The sequence below is a fragment of the Colletotrichum phormii genome (assembly GCF_030913505.1).
Source record: "Colletotrichum phormii strain CBS 102054 chromosome Unknown BDP81scaffold_14, whole genome shotgun sequence".
In the NCBI taxonomy this organism is placed as follows: Eukaryota; Fungi; Ascomycota; class Sordariomycetes; order Glomerellales; family Glomerellaceae; genus Colletotrichum; species Colletotrichum phormii.
The window spans coordinates 634,604-650,689 of record NW_026851456.1 but is presented as its reverse complement, the minus strand read 5'-3'; the positions used below and the strand labels follow the sequence as shown (position 1 = coordinate 650,689).

At 53.7% G+C, this 16,086-nt stretch overlaps 3 protein-coding genes across 3 annotated transcripts; 1 reads left to right on the top strand and 2 right to left on the bottom strand.

Annotated features, from left to right (window-relative positions):
• Window positions 1–3,482: 3,482 nt before the first annotated feature.
• Window positions 3,483–5,498, top strand: BDP81DRAFT_324305 (aminotransferase class I and II; the record flags this gene model as incomplete). The annotated part of the gene is made up of 1 exon (XM_060584876.1): window positions 3,483–5,498. One exon carries the CDS (start codon window positions 3,483–3,485, stop codon window positions 5,496–5,498), a length of 2,016 nt encoding a protein of 671 aa, XP_060443355.1.
• Window positions 5,499–7,657: 2,159 nt separating this feature from the next.
• Window positions 7,658–11,174, bottom strand: BDP81DRAFT_482501 (Six-hairpin glycosidase-like protein; the record flags this gene model as incomplete). Its single annotated transcript, XM_060595011.1, has 4 exons — window positions 9,981–11,174; window positions 8,784–9,862; window positions 7,788–7,812; window positions 7,658–7,682 (listed from the first exon to the last, which is right to left on the bottom strand). The coding sequence occupies exons 1-4, from the start codon at window positions 11,045–11,047 to the stop codon at window positions 7,658–7,660; spliced, it is 2,196 nt and encodes a 731-aa protein (XP_060443354.1). The 5' UTR covers window positions 11,048–11,174.
• An 831-nt stretch (window positions 11,175–12,005) lies between these two features.
• On the bottom strand, window positions 12,006–15,590 carry BDP81DRAFT_451258 (SH3 domain-containing protein; the record flags this gene model as incomplete). The annotated part of the gene is made up of 5 exons (XM_060592606.1): window positions 12,006–12,068; window positions 12,124–14,009; window positions 14,064–14,507; window positions 14,658–15,257; window positions 15,563–15,590. 5 exons carry the CDS (start codon window positions 15,588–15,590, stop codon window positions 12,006–12,008), a joined length of 3,021 nt encoding a protein of 1,006 aa, XP_060443353.1.
• Window positions 15,591–16,086: the final 496 nt, after the last annotated feature.

The following is a 16,086-nucleotide window of genomic DNA, read 5'->3' as shown; positions in this document are numbered from 1 at the left end:
GGAGAGATCGAGATGGCCAACTGATGTCACCAAACTAGGGCCTCGGGCGAGTAGCCGATATGGCGCGCGCTGCAGATGAGTCGATGACTGAGATGAAAAGGCCATGGAGAAAGTAAACGTGGAACACAGAAGCAACGCCAAATTGTCAAATCGTTGATAGACATTCAAGTCTCGAATCAGAGAGCCATTTCGTGATGTTGCAGACTTGCATTTGGCCCTCGTGTTACCTCACGTTGTGTCGAATGTCAACGGTCCAAAAGCGAGACATGCACTGCGCCTCTGGTTCATTCGACCCATTGCCAGCTGGTCATCCGAGCGCCTTGGTTGCTTTTCTCTCTCTTTGCCTTTCGCAACGTCGTGCTTGCATCGTCAAAGTCGTGGGCGCCCTGTGCACGTAAAATATGGTTATGCGATGGGGCCGCACGTAGGAACTGTTCAGTCAAGTGAGTGCCTTGACTTGCTGGGATCAAGTCTGCTGGTGAACCGTCGGTGAGGCCGACTGGTAGGGCAAACGATGCTCCATTGTGACCGTGGCACTAGTGGTCGAGGGTATTTACAACAGCATTGAGATGGGCAGAGATGAGCCAAATAGCTAAGTGCATTGTGTTGAATGCATTGCCCGAAAGACACGTCCAACGCAATTATCTTGGTGATAACGTCACTTTGACCCTTGCACGTAAGTCATCAGACGGCGTAAGTGTGAGAGGAAGGGCTGTCGACAAGTCCAAGAACAAGGGGGTTCCATGGTGAACTGCTTCGCTGGCTAAGCAAGGCTGGTAGGCGACTCAACTTGGAACCATGGATAGGGCGGCTGGAGGTGATGGTGAATTTTGACTGGTTGACCAAAGGCGGGCCGTTGAACGATGAGTTGGTGCGATGACAGGGACCTGTATTCGTAGTAATAGCCGGGGGAGAACAGGTTAACGGCACTGGCCGGAAGGTCTTAGTCTTAGCTCAGCTCTTCCCGTCATGTACAGCAGAGCTTGGGACGTGGAGCAGTGAAAGCCTCGCGGGATCTGCAAAGGCTCGACTAGTGCAGGATGCCGAGGGTTGCATTTGGTGACATGGTCAGGTAGCGAAGTAGCGGATGACTATGCCTCGAAGCAATGCCAATGCCAATGCCAATGGCGGCATGGCTTGATGCTAGAGGGATTGCGAATTCCAGAGCATCCGAGAGCGAAGCGAATGAAGGGTTCGTGGAGGGTGACGGTGTACGAAGTAGGGACGGCCACTGCAAAGAAAGAATTGTCCGATCGTCAGTCATCGAGAGTCCGGTGCGTCCGTCTCGGCCGTGTCGTCCGGGCAGCCTGTCAGGCTTCGATTCGCCCGCTCCCCCTTTTCCCGCGCGTGATCTGATGGTTGCTTTGCTGCTTGCTGCTCGGTGCCAATGGTTGACTGGATGAGTGCCGAGTTGAGTAACGCGCCGGGGCCAGACGGGATTTGCCCAACAGCCGAGATCACATTGGCCTGGTGGGGATTGGTGGTGGATCAAGATGCAGCAGTATGGTTCGGCCAGAGCAACGCAAGCCGCAAGCCAGGGGTCATCAGCGGGAAGAAGGAAAAAAAAAAAAAAAAAAAAAAAAAAAAAAAAAAAAAAAGACTCGTCGAGGTGTGCGAGAATGAGACTTGGAAGTCGATCCTCGAAATTGGATTGATACGCGCTAACGGGGAAGAGAGGAAGAAAAGTCACTCGCATCGCGGCTTCCACACATCACGTACGGAGTAGTACCTACCTTAGGTAGTGTGCGGTGGGCAGAGAGCCCCATTATTCATCACATCAGGAAGGGGGAAAAGATACTTGGAGGTCACACCTTGATATGTGCATTTCAGAAGTATCTTTTTTTTTTTCTATTACATGCTGTCGTACTAAGGTCGTACAACCTGGAAGGTACGGATGCTACTTCGTACACACAGTAAGGTACAGCCCATCATCCACGCGGTAATTTTCCTCTTCGTCGTGGGTCTCTCTAGGTATTACGGAGTAGACTCTGCATTATCCGTATTGTTGTTTTTCTTCTTCTTCTTTCCTCGTCAGGGTCATTACCTTTATTTCCCGACTTGTCCCTCTTTCCTTTCCAGAGTTCTTCTCCTTCTTCTTCTTCTTCCCCTTCCTTCCTCTCCAAGCTCATCACTGTTTGGTTCCTTCCTCCCCCGTCGTAGAGCTAGCTGCCTTCCCCGAACAGCCCGACAGCAGACCAATAGCAGGGCCTGCATCGATCGAAAAGAGGCCCATACACCACTTTTGCGCCACAGATACCTCATCACCCACTTTTCGCTGCTGGGATACTTTGGTCTCCAGTACTTGTCTCAACAGTCAAAAATAAAAAGTCACCTCACTTTCAAGGTCCTTACCTCACTCACACCACTGCTCACCAACGCAGTACTTCGTACGCAGTGCAGCACCCACCCGCACCAATTTTACCTAAAATCACGGTCCAATCCCATCGCGCGACAGGCCGAAAATCGACAATTTGCCTTTCCCTCTTTCGCTCCCGCCATCTCTCCAAATCTCCCATCCATCCATCCTCGTCAGTCCTCCCGAAGTCCCAAGTTGCAGCCCCTTGCAGCTGTTACAAATTCTGCGAGTCCTGCCCGGTTCACCACCTTTTGCCGTCTGCATCTTCTGTTTCTCAACGGGTCACCGATCTTCAGATTTGCAGCAGCCCCCTAGGCACCCAAGCTCCTCCACCTGGTTCCTTCGACAAACACACCACTCGCAACTCTCGCCCTGAGCCACTGCAGAGCCACGACCTCTTAATTGCATCCTCGTTGCTCTCCTGCGCCCCCCATTGACCCCTTTTTCGCTTTCGCCTCCTCAACTTCTTGCTTCTTACAACTTGCTCAATCGCAAAAGCAAAGAAGTCGCCAAAGAGAAAAAGGTCATCTCGCACCACCTACACGACTGTATCTCCAACCCTCCAAATTTCGGCCATTCAAGCAGCTGCTTACAGCCTTTCCTGGTGAGTGCTTGACCGTTAATTCATCATCAATCAACTTTCCTTCAAACCAACCCAATCCGTGGGCTCCGGCACCTCGATAGCCTCTGTGGCTCCATCAAGCGTGTGGTTAGCGCTTCCTTTGTGTGTCTTGTTTCGTGCTTCCATCAAACCGCCGCAAGAGGTCGGAGGTGAGCCTTGGCTACTCGCAATTCTAGCGCGTCCATTTTAGTGGTCGCCTGCTCCTGTCTCTGCGACCGCGGTTGCGCCACTGACACTCTGACCGACAATTTCCCTAATTCTCAAACCACCAACCATTTTCGTTCTCTCTTCCACAACATCCGGGCCTCCCGTCAGACTTGCATTTCGCGCTGACCGATCGTTTTCTTCTTTGCAGCGCATCAATAATCTCGATTTCGTAGAGGAAACAGCTTCGTTCTCGTTGCATCCCTCAATTCGCTCTCTCCCTGCTCCATCGCAGACTTCGAATAACCCCTATTCCAATCGCCACCGAGTCGACCATAGACAGCCAAGCGCATCTCAGCAATGCCCCGTAGAATTGCGAATCCCTTCTCCAACGCTCATTCACCCACCATGCCGCTCTCCGAGAAGGAAAGGAGACCTTCTCGTTCCGGCAATCGCATCACCAACTTCTTCACCTCCCCCAAGGGCGCCAAGGACAAGGACCACCAGACAGCTCAGCAAGCCCTCCTCGCCATGCAGCAGCAAAACATCTCGTCCACCCAAATCACCCCTTCCACCATCTCCCTGCCTACAATTTCGCTCTCAACTGCCACCGCTGGCGAGCCCGACACCACTGAGCCTCCTACGACCCTCTTTTCGCCCCCCTCAGCCGTCGAGACGGAGAAGAAGAGGCGCTTCGACGCTCAATTCGGCCCTCTCCTTCACCCTACCCACCGATACGTGAGCAAGTCCAACGATGGCAAGCCCTTGGACGCGCCCATCATCGATGAGCCGCCCTACTACTACATCCTCACCACCTACATCAGCTACCTGCTTCTCATTCTCTTTGGTCACGCCCGCGACTTCTTCGGCAAGCGCTTCGGCGACAAGAAGCATTACCAGGCTCTCAAGCCCCAAAATGGATACGCTCCCTTGAACGAGGACTTTGACAACTTTTACGTTCGTCGTCTGAAGATGCGCATTGACGATTGCTTCGCACGACCCATTACCGGCGTTCCCGGCCGCTACATTACCCTCATGGATCGCGAGTCCAGAGACTACAACAGAACCTACAACTACACTGGCACACACACCGAGACATTGAACATGAGCTCCTACAACTACCTTGGTTTCGCGCAGTCGGAGGGCCCTTGTGCCGATGCTGTCGAGGAATGCGTCAAGAGATACTCCCTCAGCACCTGCAGTCCCCGCGCTGATGTCGGTACTTCCGACTTGGCCCTCGAGGTCGAGAGGGAAATCGCCAGCTTCGTCGGCAAGCCCGCTTCCATGGTCTTCTCCATGGGTTTCGTCACCAACGCCAGCTCATTCCCCGCTCTCGTCTCCAAGGGCTGCCTCATCCTCTCTGACGAGCTCAACCATGCTTCCATCAGAGTCGGTGCTCGTCTGTCCGGTGCCGTCATTTCATCCTTCAAGCACAACGACGTCGTCGATCTCGAGCGCAAGCTCCGTGAGGCCATTTCTCAGGGCCAGCCTCGTACCCACCGCCCTTGGAAGAAGATCCTGGTTGCCGTCGAAGGTCTCTACTCTATGGAGGGCACCATGTGCGATCTCCCCGGTGTCATGGCATTGAAGGACAAGTACAAGTTCTACCTCTTCATCGATGAGGCCCACAGCATCGGCGCCGTCGGACCCCGTGGCCGCGGAGTCTGCGACTACTACGGCATCGACCCCGCCCGCGTCGACATTCTCATGGGTACTCTTACCAAGTCTTTCGGTGCCAACGGTGGTTACGTCGCCGCTGACAAGAGCATCATCGACAAGCTCCGTAGCTCCAACGCCGCAACCACCCTTGGCGAGTCCCCTGCTCCCTCCGTCCTCATGCAGATTCTGGCCTCTCTCCGTCTGATCACCGGCGAGCTCTGCCCCGGCCAGGGTGCTGAGCGCCTGGAACGTATTGCCTTCAACTCTCGCTACCTCCGTCTCGGTCTCAAGCGCCTCGGCCTCATCGTCTACGGTCACGATGATTCCCCCATTATTCCTGTCATGCTCTACAACCCTGGAAAGATGCCCGCCTTCAGTCACGCCATGCTCAAGCGCAAGATTTCCGTCGTTATTGTCGGCTACCCCGCAACGCCTCTTATTAGCTCGCGTGTCCGATTCTGTGTCTCCTCGGCCCACAACAAGGAGGATCTCGACAGACTTCTGGCTGCCGTTGACGAGGTTGCCGATCAACTTCAGATTAGATTCTCCACTGGTATCGCTGGTGGCCAGGAGCCCCTTCCCGAAGGCATCACTCCTGAGACGGAAGCTGAGTGGCGCAAGGCCAACGGCACGGAGGGTATGTACAAGGCTCCCCGCTGGAAGCTCGAGGACGTCATCGCTCGTGGAGTCCAGGATGCCAAGCTGCGCCTTCGGTAAAGCAAGGGTTATTCCAAATGGAATTGGCAAAGAAAAGATTCACGACTGCTCAGACCTTTGGGTCTGGCAATTGACGAGACGCGGACTGGGACGGAACGATGAGGCAACGTCTAGGGTGGAAGAGGGAGTTTGGTGGGGCGGGGGGCCCTGTGTTCAATTCTGCCGGCTTCGACCTGTTTGCATGATAACCTGTGTGATATCAACTGTCGAGTGTCTATTATACCTTGATTGGGGAGCCTGCATGGCCTTGGCGTTTTTGGGAGTAATGATCGGAACAGCGAACGAATTCATGTGCCACGGCACCGTACCAACATGACTAGTAGTATTAGGCTCTCAAAGAGCTGAACAATATAGACGACAACTAAGGTACCTTAGAGTAATGCACATATCCTTCATTGGAGACAACATATAATTTTTTTTGTAGTGAGCCTACTCTGATGACATCTAGGAAACGCCCGTCACTCCCATAATTGTACCTTGTATGGTGTTCACGTGCTGGATGCTTAGATGCTGGTAATCATGACCTCAGATAACCTTGAAGTCATGAGACAATTGAATATAGAATATTCGACTCAGCAGCCGTAATCAGTCAACATGATGGCCTGCTTGGGAAGCAGTACGCATGATGGTGAAGGGGCTTGCTGCCTCTTCGTATGGTACCAAACTAAGATGCCTTGCGTCTCGATCAGTATGGGACCGGCGATGCCATCTCCACTAGATGTCACATTCGCCGAACCGGATCAGCGTGTCCAAGGGTTTTTCTTACTGTTGGATTCACAGGTGGAAAAGGAAAATACTCGAGTATCGTGGGTAGCAACGATCACCGACTGTAGTGGTGATATTGCTTGTTCTTGTTGTTCTTTTTGTGGAAGTCTAACCAGGTGCCAGCGGCGGCAGGAAGTCTGGGGTATACCACCCTCGTGTGGCTGAGCCACACGGACCACCGTGGCTGGAACGGACCGCGGCAGCAACCTCCTGCTGCCTAATGTAGGCCTATTCCAACACTTACAAACTTACAAGCTTTCAGGAGTCAGCTTTTTTTTTTTTTTTTTTTTTTTTTTTTTTTTTTTTTTTTTTTTTGCTGAAATCACTAGTTCCTGGGGCAAGCTGCACATCGGACAGTACTTCCGGTATCGTCTATATCTCGACGGGCTTTACAAGGATTCTTGACACACAAGTAAATCTTGTAGGACTCCCCCTCCGGCACCCTTTAGATAGATGAGAGGCGTGTAAATCCGTCAGCTCAGGAAAAAAAAAAAATGTTTTCTCACTTTCTCGGACTGTGGAACATACAACAAGGCGGTTTGAGGGACTGTTGGAGGGTACATGAGGAGACTATGCTCTATTTCTTAACACCCATCGGATGAGGAGACTTCTGGCGCTGGAGTTGCGACTGATCACTTGCAAGAAATATACATAGGAACTCGACCCCCCGGTGGCTTATCTATTTTGGTTAGAGCCTGGGTTCGAGTTATCCTACAGAAAGGCAATTTACTACTTGTGGTCCTTTTTTTCTTTTTTCCGTCTTGAATCAGTCAAAGATGAGACTCCATCCACCATTTACCTAGGACTGGCCGAAGTTGGTAATACTCATGACGCTGACTAGGTTCGAAGGAACAGCAATGGGAAAAGTTATATGCTCGAGTGAGGCTAAGAAATTCCTTCTCGGGACTGAATTGGAAATGGTTTCGTCCCTGCCGCTGGCAGATATCGTTGTGGCGACACCTGCCTTGGATATATATTCACACAAGACTCAAGTGAGAGGAATTCCATCTACACGTCTAGGATCAGAGGTTCTCCCAGAGGGGAGTTCAGAAGTCTGTTGAGGCATGTCAAGGCAAGTAAACCTCGGTCTACACCATATTGAACCCGTGTCTCTTTGAATGAAGTCTCCAGTCTCCCAGAAATTGCCAAGCTAAATCACGATCCTATTTCCTCGATCAAATTTCACTATTGTTGTGCCGGTGTAGCTACGCCTTGGCTAACGACACTAGGTTTCAACAGCTCTGGTACGCCAGCCCTCACTCGGAAACGTCTCTAACGTGAAAGCGAGAGAGAGAGAGAGAGAGAGAGAGAGAGAAAGAGAGAGAGAGAGAAGACTTGTGGTCGCCAGCAGGAAACTCCACTCTCACATCTTTCTCCGTCATGTAAAATACTCTTTATTGGTTGGTTTGTATTCCGAGGCTTCGGGGACAGTTTGCCGTCCGTATACCTGGCAAAGTTGTCTGCTTACACCCCATCCCCTGAAAAGCCCAAATGAAGAGTATGTCCTCCCCCTCAGTTACGAACCAGCCAACCACCCCTTCCACCTTTTCTATTCTCTCATTCCAAGGCTGAGTGAAGTTCTGTTTGTGCTGGAACCACCCCCTTTACAAGAAAAACCCCGCAAAAGTCATGGGAGTCCTGTTACCCAACGGGCTGCTCGAGAAGAAGCACTCGTCCCCATAGATTCCGTGAATACCCTCAAACCTTGCGATACGCGTATTAATTAGGCTGGAGGGTAATGGAGTGCATACGGAACCTAATCTTCCTGACGTGTGTCGATAATTAGGTCGAAGCTGGCCTCTTACTGCTGTGCTGTTCACACTCCACCTATCCCCCTCGAGTCACCGTGAAGAAGTTGCTGGAAAGTCAGCTTGTCGGGGTCACCGCCATCTGCAGATGAGGCGTAAGTCCGCGTCCGGGTCTGTGTAAGTAAAACCTAGTACATTACCCGGAAGCTACTCATATGACTACGAAAGACGGCGAATGCTGAAATCAATGTAAATAGACCTCGAGGCCGACTCCATCGCGAAGTCTTGGCAGTTTACCCGGAGACGGGGCTGATCAGTGAAAGCCGATGAGGCTATCTGCACGAGTAGTCCAGCCAATCCTCAAGCGGCCCCCGAATGCCCTGATAGCACGGAGAAACGGGGTATAGACGAGATCTATAATGGAAGGAGTGGAGCTTTCCATAATTCTAGAAGGAGTCTAAAGTTAAGTTGACATGAGGTGGGTTCACGATCCTATCAAAGTGCACGGAGCCTTGGTGTTGCTTAACCCTCCGGTCAAGCTTTTGTAGTACAACGACAGTCAATCTAATTAGCAACTTCCTGATTGACGATCATGGAGCCTATTGTCACCTTTGGAATTTCCTCGCGGCAGGCAAAAGGACACATCAACCCCCTCACAAACCCTCCCGGACAAGTCTTACAGTAATGGCCACCCCAACAACACCCTCCCCCCCTTCTATATCAACCCAAACCCTTCCCCTCTCAAACCTCGCCCTCACCCCATCACGCCCACGATACACAACCCTCCCATCAACATCCACAACAACATCCCTCGCCCTCACAGGAACCCCAACAACACCCCTCGTCCCCCTCGCAGCCCAAACAACAACCCTAAACTGCACTCCATCCCCCTTCCCAAAATCCTCCCACTCAACCCGTATCCCCTCCCCCCCAGGCGTCGGCACAACACCTCTCGCCCACCTCAACCCACTCCCCTCCGGAACAACACTCCACGTCCGGAACCCAGGCCCCGTCGGCCTCACCCCGAGAACATGTCCGCTCATAAGCGGCACAACCCCCGTAGACCACCCGTGCGCCATACTCGTGAACCCGTCCTCATACGGCCTTCCTCCGGGGCCAATCCCCTCCCAAAACGTAACACCCGGGTCCTGTGTTGTCATCCACCCATATAACCTCCGCATCTCCTCCAAGGCCGTCTCCCCGACCCCGGACGCGAACCGCGCCGCCATCTCAAAGTAGGATATAAAGGCGTACACCCGCTGACTGAACCCCTCCCCGACACCATCCGAATCGTAAAACGCGTTCCCGTACGTCCGAGAGGCGACGCCGGCGTAGTACGCCAAGATCTTCCTCGCCGTCTCCGTCCCGACCACGCCGCCGGCAAGTATGGCGATACTATTCCCATCCTGCGCATGCGCCGCCACAAACGCCCCATCCCCACCCGTCCCATCCCAAAACGCACCCGTCGCCTCGTCAAAGTTACGCCTAGCCAGCGTCTCAGCGACATCGTCCGCTCTCTGACCCCACCTCTCCGCGTCCCCCTTCTTTCCAATCTCCGCCGCCATCTCCGCGGCCCGGCGCAGTGCGAGGACGTAGAGCGCGTTGTAGTACGTCACGGGGCCCTGTCGCGGCAGGAAAGCGTAGTCGCCGTAGCCAGAGGTGCCGTTGAGCCCCTTCGTCACGAGCCCCGTCTCCGGGTCCGTGACGGAGACGTACCACCCGTCGAGCACGGCGACGAGGTTGGCGTAGTAGGACGAGATGTACTCCACGTCACCCGTGTACCAGACGTAGTCGTGGCTGCAGACGACCCACCAGAGGGGGTAATCGAAGAGGGGGAGCGTGTAGTTCATACTTTCGTATCCCGTCCCAAACATTAGTCTTCCAAATGATGTGGCTTGATTACCGTCTGGCAAGTATAGAGGAAAAGGAAGAAACCAAAAAAAAAAAAAAAACCAAGGGAGTAACTCACATGCTCGCGGGCGGAATCCACCCATCACCCCTCTGATGAACCGCCAAATCCACCAACACATTCCTACTCGCCTCGCTCAACTCCCCTACCCCGTGCGAAACATACCCCGTCAGCGCCGCGACCGCCAAATCCCCAACATAAGGATCCCGATCCCGCTTCGGCGCGTCATGCAACACAACCTTGCCCTCGAGCGTCTCGCTCGCCGCGCCCCGGGGCTCCGCGTCCTCGGCGCCGCGGAACGTGTCGACGCACAGGTCGTTGGTGTACACCCCGTCGAACCACCACCGCGTCAGCTCCTCGTCGCTGCACTCGAACCAGCCTTTAAAGGTGTCGGGCGTGCCGTGGTAGGCCGAGAGCGCTAGGGATAGCGACGAGATGGTGACTTCGCCTTGGGGGAGGGTGTGTGGTGCGTCGGAGGGGAGGGCGTCGAGGTAGATGCGGACGTAGCGGAAGCCGTGGAGGCCGTCTGCGCAGACTTGGCCTTTGCTGTTGTCTTTTGTGGGGTACTGGCAGCCGTGTTTTGCCGTCCAGGTGTAGGCGTCCTTGTTGACTGCGATTTGGTCGCTGCCTGGGGTGATTGTATCCCCGTTGTAGGAGCGAGAAAAGTCGCTGACGTTACTTAGGAACTGCAGCGTCTCGGAGAAGGCCAGTCTGATACCAGGTCTGCCGTCCTGGTCTTTTCTTTCACTTTCGTGACCCGCGGTTCCACCGGCAGAAGAAGTAGTCGTAGACGACCCGGCAAAGGAGATCGAAATAATACCCACAGTGTTCTGACCAAAGTCAACGGTTACGGAGGGGGCCTCATCTCCTGCCGAACCACGAGTAAAGACAGTTGGCCCGCCCTCGCCATTGATTAATCCCGATGGATTGGCGACGTCGCCGCGGGTGAGGTCGGCGATCACCCGCGCAGGGTACATTGTTCTCGACTCGCTCGCCCGAACGTACTGATGCCAGCTGGGTTCATTGCGGACAGACTCATCGCGAGGCGAGCTGCCTCTCGAATCTGGGGTTATGAGATCCCATTGGCCGGTCACGAATGCAAAGAGGCTTGTCCATAAATTCGGCATTACGGCTGCGTCATGAGTGACGGTGGGTAGCTTGCCGATGACGTTGATTGACGAATGACGTATCTAATCGACGAGTAAGTGAGGGTGCGAAACAGTAAAAGAAAACGAGTGAGTAACGTGTTGTGATGAAGTTGATAAGTAAGAGGTTGAATGAACTGACGAATCGAGGAGGACTAAGGTCGGCGCGGGTGGGAATGCGGGGTCCCGCCCGGCGCTTCCCCAGATCGGATGATCTACGAACGGCAGTTGGCTGGCGGCTGAACCCACAATCCCGGCCCAGTGCGGATCGCGGCCGACGACAGGGACTTTCGTAATCTTGCGATTCTACCTTGAGCCAGCCTCAACTCCCTCAGGTACATACTGCATGTATTCGTTATACTGTTATCAAGACCTATGCCTCCGAGACGGTCGTCGGCAGTACTGCGAGTCACATTCATCTTTGTTACATGTCACATTGTCGTCGTCTTCACAGTTGCAACAAGAATCCTTGGTAACTTTGAGACAGACAACCAAATGGTATTAGACAGCGCTGCGTCTCATCTGCCTCCATCGTCTCAATGCCACACCAGCGGCGCGAATGATGACCCCAATGCAAAGTGTTCATGTGCATGCCACGACGCTTAGAGCGGGCGTCGTGTCTCTAAACAAAAGGAAGAAGAGAAGGGAGAAAAAAAAGAAAGAAAAAAAAAAGGGTGTCGAGGTAGCAAGAGACACACACCCTCTGTGAAGACCTTGGTATGTCCACGCATCTCAAAAAGAAGTAACAACGGCGAAATCCATACGCGCGCGCAAAGTATCCATGGCGCTAAGGTTCATATCAGCGACCATGTTTCAATGTGTCGTCCATCAATCCGTAAACCTTCTCAATCCCACCGCCTGTACCAGGACGCCGTCAAAAAGCCAAGAAAGGTATTTTACACTTTCGCTGTCTGTTAAACATGATGATCGTAAAGAGGCCTTAAACAGTGCCTCGAAGTCTTTGCTTGCGTGCTAGCCAGTCGCCAAGCATGTTATCAAGTTGCTATACAAAAGTCAGTCCGGAAGCTAATGGAATCTCCCCGTACATATCGACTTACTGTTGTAATTTCCGCCAACTTGGCATTCTGTTCGCGGAACAAAGAGCCTGCGACGGGGTGTTCCGGCCCAGCAGGCGCCACATCGCTCTTGTCGTAAACAACGACCAGCATATCTCGGATATCCGAGCTCGAATCGAAAAAGGCCCGAAGCTTTGCATCATTCCAGCTGCTACCGGTAGTGCTGCCACCCGTAGACGTCGAGCTGGCAGTCATCGAATCTTGCGCACGATGTCTGCCTGCCTCCTCAGCCTCAATGAGCTCCGGTGATGGCGACGTCGAGTGGCCTTCTTGACTGGAAGTATCCACCATGAGCGCAGGAGGGTTGTGCGAAGTGACCGGAGATACTTGCACGGGAGATTCGGAGAGTCTTTCCTTTTCGCGTTCTGCGGCGGTGGGCTGAGGCTGAGGCTGTTGAGTTTGCGTAGGAGTGATTGTCTTGTCAGTCTGAGCGCTGGCAGCACTCAAGTTGCTCATGTAGCTGTCAGGGAACGCGCCAGGCAAAGGCCGTTCCAGTTTTTCCTCCTTGACAATCTGTTGTGCCTGCTGCTGCACGGGTGGCTCGGCAGACTCAACCTCCTCTCCAGAAGAGTCAAAGTCGTCAAGCTCAACTCGAGACTTCGCCTTGGTGACCTTTTGCGGCTTGGGTTCACTGTTGCCACTCCTCGACGGGATGATCTTGGACAGGGTCGACTTTTCTTGGGGAGGTGACCGAGTCGTCTCGGGGGACTTGATCCGCTGCTGTTGAACGGAGAGCTCTGGATCCGACGAATCATCCTCCACGATGCGCATAGAAGCAGGGGGTACGTTCGAGACGTTGTTGGGGCGGCCTTCGGAGGATATGAACTCTGAGAGTTCTCTGGTGGCAGACTTTTGTGGCGTTGCAGCCCCGTTGACCCTCGCAGGAGACGGCTCGACCCTCGGCTGTTGCTTCTGGAGCTTGCTTGCGCTTCGTTGGGGACCATCGCCTCTCGGGGACAACGGTTCCTTGAGCTCCTCCTCCCGACTCTCACGGCTCTCGCGACTCTCCCGGTCCTGGGATTCTGTAACAATATCCATCGATCTCTTGCCAAAAGACTCATCGTCGTCGTCCGTGGTCTTCTTCTTGTCCTTACGCGAGAAGAAACTCCGAATGGTGCTCGTCTTCTTCTCCTTCTCCTTCTTGTCCTTCTTCTTCTTATCCTCCTTCCTATCCGGCTGCAGCTCCTTATCCATCTTATCCAGACTTGGCCGTTGCTTGACCTGGACGCTTTCCGTTGTCGAAGGTCGCGAGCCGCTATCGTCACGAAGCAAGTTAGGCGTAAGCGTGATCTTCTTGGTCTCGGCCGTTTCGTCCTTAAAGAAAGAGTCGGTGTTCCTGACGGTGCCGTTCCTCGACCTGCTGGGACCTTCTGGTTTCTCAAAGATTTCGCCGCTGTCGCGTTTCGAGTCATCCTCTGGTGCCTCCTCTTTCTTCGTCGGTTCCGCAGCGTTGACCTCCTTCGTTGTTCTAGGCTTCAGTGGCTCAACCTTGGCCGTGTCATCATCCATCGTTTCCTCTGTCGACTGCTGCGACGTTTGTTGCTGCTGTTGCTGCTGTTGAGCAGCACCCTGTTGTTGAGAGAACAGCTCATCAACCGCATCCTCGTCCGAGGAGTAGTCATAGTCAGAGTAATCGACGAAAGTCGGGGCGGCGAATGCGACCGTCTTCTTCTTCTTCCTAAGAGCAGTCTTGAACGTACTCTTGGACTTTTCCCCAGACTGATCTCCGAGCATTGTAGCGGAAAGCTGATCTAAGTCAGAAAGGTTCATCTCTTCCATGGAGGGAGCGACTACGTCTATATTCCTGTGCTTGTTTAGGCGCGCCAGTCTCTCGGTTGGCGTCTCAATGTGCTCTGCCGGCAGATAGCCTATTGTTCATGTAAGGAGCTGCTCTTTGAATAACACTCAAAGGGGGACCTTACCAATGCTGCTATCCTTCACCACACGGACCAGCCACCAGTAGCTGTTGCTGTCATCCAGCAACACCATGGTGTCACCCTTGGTGGCATTTGCTTGGCCCTCGACGGTCGCAACGAAGGTGTGCAACGCGTAGACGAATTCGAAATCGATGTCCTCTGCTTCGTGTAAGCACTCGTTGCCCCAGCCACAGGCAATAAATCTAGAATCATCAACAAGAGAAACATCGCCGTCATCATCATCTTCATCATCAATAGAGGGTTCGTATGGGATCGTAAGCGGGATGCCGTCATCGTCGAGTCCACCAGCTGCCTCGTCTCTTTCTGCCCTCTCCATCTCTGCACGCCGCTGCGCGAAGTCGTCGTAGTCTGGTTCTCCAGCTTTACGCAAGCGAAGCGGACGAACCACAATCGGCCCATGCTGTGCAACGTTCTGGAGATCAAACTTCGCTGTGTGACTGTTGTTATTTTCGTCTTGCCAGTTACGCTCGTCATGGCATTCATCGCCGTATTGTTCGTCGTCGTAGTATTCGTCGGTGTACTGTTCCTCGTCGAATCGATCGTCGTCGGTCGTATTGCGATCCTATTCGGTATACTCACCGCGAAGATGATGATGGGTTGATGTATTGGCAGATGCCTTGCTATGCTGCCAAGAGAGGTGTGCTGGAAGGTATTCGAGGGACTCGGTATAAGGAGAAGAGGACCTTGCCTCGCTGAACGAAGGGGAAACGGGGGAGCCGTGATCTCTCATGGCGGGTAGAGAGTCGACTCTACGCGGCCATGATTGCGGAGGCATAATCGAAGTGTACCCACCATCTTCAATCGAGGGCGAACTCGAGATCTTGTCCATCATGTCGTCGTCGTCCATGCTCTCGTCGGTGTCGTCCATGTTTCCGTCGTCCGAGACACCTCCATTTTGTGCGACAGCCAGCGCATCTTGCTGCTGTTGTCTTCTGCTCGCGTCGTCCATTGTGGCCCCAGTGAGCTTTCTCGAGACCTCTCCCGCGAGATCGTCCCGGTCCGAGATGTCGTCGTCGTCGGCGTTGGTCCAGGATAGCCTCGGGCTGCGCGCTTGATCTTCGGCGGATTCCTGGGCGACTTCTCGAAGAGTCTCGGCCTGGTGCGGACCAAACGAGCCGTTGGGCGCCCTGCTATGGTCCTTCGCTGAGGGTGCGTCGGGGTTTTGCAGATCGATAGTGTCTGTAAATGCGACAGAAGAGGTCAATGGTCAGCGTGACATGTCAAGCAAAGAAACAAAGTTGCTAAGTAATTATTATTTTTTTCTGGCTTCCTCTTGCTCTGGCCAAAGGGGGGAGGGGAGGGGTGGGAGGAATTCTGTAAAATTGATCGTCCGCGGTTCCAGCCGTTAGACCAAGACGGGTTCAGGCTAGAGCTCAGACACAGGAAACCCAGAGCCAAGTAGGAAAGGGGGAGAAATTGTGTGGTGCGACGGGAGGAATGGGCAGCAGGCGCAGGCGCGGTTGTTTGGGGTCGCATAAACTTACCAGCGCGAATAATGTGAGGTCTCGTCATGTTGGATCAGGTCGTGGGCCAGCACAGCCAGCCGAGACGGTTGTGGGAATTGTGATTTTGTGACGGGATTGCTCGAGTCGTGAGGATGGTATGTGGTGGTGCGGCGTATGAATGGATGGATACACAGTAGAGTCGTGTGCAATGAGTGCAGAGGTCGTTCCGTTCACAGTTCCGTCTGGATTATTTTTCCTTTGCGCTTGACGAGCCAACCCCCTTTGGACCCGTCAGTTGGTAAGTTGGAGAGACCCTGGTCGGCAGACGACGTATGGAGGACGGTTCGGAAGTGTATCATGGAGCGAGGGTACCAAAAAAGCTGGGGCGGTAGGCAATTGCCAAGAGAATGGGATGGGCGAAGCGTGCTCCGTAGCGTGTTGGCGTGGTTTGGTCTGGAGAAGGGAGGTAGGAATACTACTGTGTGTGACAGACAGTAGCAGAGCTGAGAGGTAGAGCAGACTCAGAGGTTGGCGTCGGCGCTGGGCGTTGAACGGGGGTCGTA